The sequence below is a fragment of the Lampetra planeri genome, chromosome 69, assembly GCF_965212315.1.
Source record: "Lampetra planeri chromosome 69, kcLamPlan1.2.h2, whole genome shotgun sequence".
Taxonomy (NCBI): Eukaryota; Metazoa; Chordata; class Hyperoartia; order Petromyzontiformes; family Petromyzontidae; genus Lampetra; species Lampetra planeri.
The window spans coordinates 3858961-3862575 of record NC_136174.1 but is presented as its reverse complement, the minus strand read 5'-3'; the positions used below and the strand labels follow the sequence as shown (position 1 = coordinate 3862575).

Sequence of the window (3615 nt, the reverse complement as noted above, 5' to 3'; positions counted from 1 at the left end):
AGCGCTTCGATGATAAAATATTACGTACAGTTCTTCTTGGTTCTTTCGGTAAAGTCACGTAGAAGGGAAATAATAAAAATACAACATGATAAAATACAATTCTCACGACGTTTCGGCCACAACGCAAGCAGCCATCCTCAAGTGAAGAACAGGTCTGTCGGAAAGACGCTGTCTTTTTTATTATTTTATTATTTCCCTTCTACGTGACTTTACCGAAAGAACCAAGAAGATGAATCCCTGCAGTCACGAAAGCTTTAAATCGAAATCACTTACAGTTATTGTTTTTCTCATGTCCGCAGAAATCCTGGGTCTTATTGGCCCTCAACTAACTCGCCGAGAGAAGGTAGAACTTGCCGCCATGAAAGACATCTGGTACTATACGTTCCACAACGATTCCCGGGGCACCAATAACTATGGCTACGACGACGAAGAGCATAATTACATTCTGGTGAGACTCACAACAAAACACCTAATTGGGGTGGTCACATAACCCAGCAGTAGCAGGGTTCGTGGTTTCTTGTTATTACACCTGAAGTAGCAACCAGGGCAGCTGCCCTGATTGCTACTTCAGGCCTCATTATCATCTTCATCATGCACAGCATCATCACACGCAGTATCTTGACACAGTATAATCACTCACTGCGTGATGACGTGCAGTGTCCTTGCACACAGCATTATCAGACACAGTATGGTCTTCCAACCAAGCATGAAAATTCCCAGCATGACAGAGCTCTCTCTCCTACCAACACACACACACAATGAAAATGTATCATCCTTCAGTTCGCCACAACTGTGAATCAAGTTATTAAATTGTACCCGCAACATTCCTGTCCAACCGAGCACTGAATTAACAGGGGGGGTGAATGAGTGTTGATGATGGAGTTGGTGCCCTCACCTCTGACCTCTGTTTGATTGTCGCTCAGGACCCACATGTGCACCTCAACTACCGTTATGAGGTGCTCAAGACAATTGTGGTGGGAGATCAAGGCCAGGTCATCGAGTGTCGTGACCACAAGACAAATAACATCGTGGTCGTGAAGATGTTGGTCACACCCTTAAGGTAAGACTCCAAAGAGGCACCGCAATGAGGCCATGTGGAAGTGAAACTCGTGCCTCACAGCGAGAAGTGGGCCTGGGTTCGACTCCTGAATTGGGCGCCCTCCCGTGTAGAATTAGTATGTTCGCCATCTCTTCTGCATTGGTTCCCTCCACGTTCTCCAGTTTCTCATGGCGAGATTTTAACTCCCTCGCCTGGTATGCAGGAGGTCGTGGGTTCAATGACACCTATATATTTGTAGTGATCTCCCCGTGGCAGCATGGATTTTCTTCGGGTCCTCCAGTTTTTTACTCTACATTTAGAAACATGCGTTTAGAGTATTTGGCTGCTATAACGTGATAAGCCACTTGGTGAAGCTATCATCTATGGCCATGTCGCCTCTAGAAAATAGCTATATAGGTCAGTGGGCCTTACCTAGTAAAATTTAAAATAGTTTTGTTTAATGGTTTCAGTTTCTTCCTCAAGCTTAAAAAACACATACAGTGTAACTGGTATTGGACCAAACATCCCAATACTGAAAAATCACCTCCACATGACTCAACTACTGTGATTATAAATAACATTGGCGCCAACTGTGCAACTACTGCAGACTCTGTCAGTGAAACATAGCGCCTTCCTGAGTTGTGCTCGCCTTGCAATATGAGACCCACATTCAGAGCCATGGCTCAGCTCTAGCTCAGCCTCGAACTCTCAGTCTTAGGCTCTGGCTTGAGTCACTTGGCTGCTATTAAATATGCTTGAGCAGCTCAGCCATAGCTCGGCACAGGCTCAGCTCCTACAAAATCCTGAGCATTCCTTGGACCACGCTCGGAGCTGGCTCAAGTTAATCACAGTCACACATCAGGGAATTACTCTATTCAGGCAGCACCCCAAACCCCCTTTTCTCCCTAGCTAATTTTATCCTCTTCCCAAACCTTTCTGGAACTTTCCATGGTTCTCTACCACCAATCCCTCTTAATTTGTTCAGTCTCTCCCAATTTAATCCCCTTATTTGCATTAAGTTTCCTCTGACGACCAATCTTTGCAGCGGCTTTTGGCTAGCCTTTGAACAAAGAGGGTCACTGCATCTCACGCTTTCAGATGCACTTATGTGGCCGTCTGGAACGCTCTTCCTTCCGATATTAGAAAGTCACTGAAACTATGTACTTTTAAATCTAAATTGAAAACAAATTTCTTTAGAACTGCTGTTCGTCTTAAGTTTGTTGTCCTTCCCACGCATCTCCGATTACCATGGTTGGCTATGTACAGTGCAAATGAAGTTCAGCATACATATGTACAATCCTATTTGAATGGCTCTCTACCTTCAAATCCGATTGTGTGCCATATGTCGCCACTTTTCCCGTGATAGCTCCTCGGTAATGAAAGTGGAGCACTTCAAACTCACAAAGCCGTTAGACCCAGTGAATGTATATGTATTTATTTATTTCCGAATAGGCGTTACTTCGGGGCATCCTTTACACAAGTCTAAGTGATTAACTTGTGGACTTCCTCTGTGCAGCTCCACGGATGAAATATTGGAGATGGGGCTCAAGAGGGCTATGGAACGTCAACGCAAGGACTATAACCAGGACTCCAATGTCGTCAAAGTCCTGGATGATTTCACTTTCAGAGGGCACTACTGCATCGTGCTGGAGCGGTTGAAGTAGGTACCACATGTTCCTCCATAGCGTGGTTACTTTTGACACTTGTGCCATCGACACATTGTAATACCGTGGCGCTGCCCTGTGTCTGCGAGGCTCAACCAGGACACACACGTGGTTGCACTGGAGGCCCCTCCTCTTTTCTCTATCAACCCTTCCCCTGTTCACCTAGCCACACCCCATTCCATCAGCAGGGTGGTGACAGCGCAGTGGTGACGCTCATGCCTCTCGGCGAGAAGGGCCTTGGTTCGATTCTCAACTCGGGTGCTTTTCTGTGTTTAGTTTGTGTCTCCCCCCTGTTCTGGAGAATATGAGTAAGGGAGCGGTAGTGTAACAATTTGCACGCTGCACTAGAAACCGAGTGACCCAGGTTCAATTTCCACTCACGGCCAACACCAGTGACAATTATCTGAACCGGTCCTGGGCCTTCCCTAGGTCTCAGCCTCAAATAAGTAGGGATGTGCAAGATGCACGCACCCTCCTCCCATTCCCCAGCTAAGATCAGGTCTACCCCAATCACTATCACTACCCCTATCACTTACCCTTTCTGCTAGGACCAGGCTGTCTCCAACCCCTATCAATATCATTATCTCTATCACTACCCCTACAGCTACAAGCAGGCGTACCACAACCCCTCCTTAACCTGTCGCATGTTGTCCTGTCACCATAACCACACCACCACTTTTTACAACCCCACTCTTTATCTAAACCACAATCATGGCATGTACAATTTTTACAAATGCTGGAATAAGGTGCAATATAAATCGATATAATATACAAAATATAAGTGGGCAGATGTGCCATCTGATTTGGTTTATCAGCAAATAGACCTAAACCCAAACAGGATTAATGATGAATAATAATATCGGTCATGAACGTGCATGGACAATAGTATTATTGTCCTTATCAGAATGAGCA

The 3615-nt window shown here is 45.6% G+C and overlaps 1 protein-coding gene across 1 annotated transcript; it reads left to right on the top strand.

The window, feature by feature from the left end:
• The first annotated feature begins 355 nt into the window (after positions 1–355).
• LOC144737407 (dual specificity tyrosine-phosphorylation-regulated kinase 2-like) lies at positions 356–2703 on the top strand. Its single transcript, XM_078620085.1, has 3 exons — positions 356–448; positions 924–1060; positions 2556–2703. The coding sequence occupies exons 1-3, from the start codon at positions 359–361 to the stop codon at positions 2701–2703; spliced, it is 375 nt and encodes a 124-aa protein (XP_078476211.1). The 5' UTR covers positions 356–358.
• The last annotated feature ends 912 nt before the right edge of the window (positions 2704–3615 follow it).

What these genes read in the sequence shown, in the direction of transcription:
- LOC144737407 (XM_078620085.1), top strand. Translation starts at nt 359, where the DNA reads ATGAAAGACATCTGGTACTATACGTTCCACAACGATTCCCGGGGCACC. An exon ending in AAGAGCATAATTACATTCTG is followed by an intron (nt 449 to 923) that starts GTGAGACTCACA and finishes ATTGTCGCTCAG; the next exon opens with GACCCACATGTGCACCTCAA. An exon ending in ATGTTGGTCACACCCTTAAG is followed by an intron (nt 1,061 to 2,555) that starts GTAAGACTCCAA and finishes TCCTCTGTGCAG; the next exon opens with CTCCACGGATGAAATATTGG.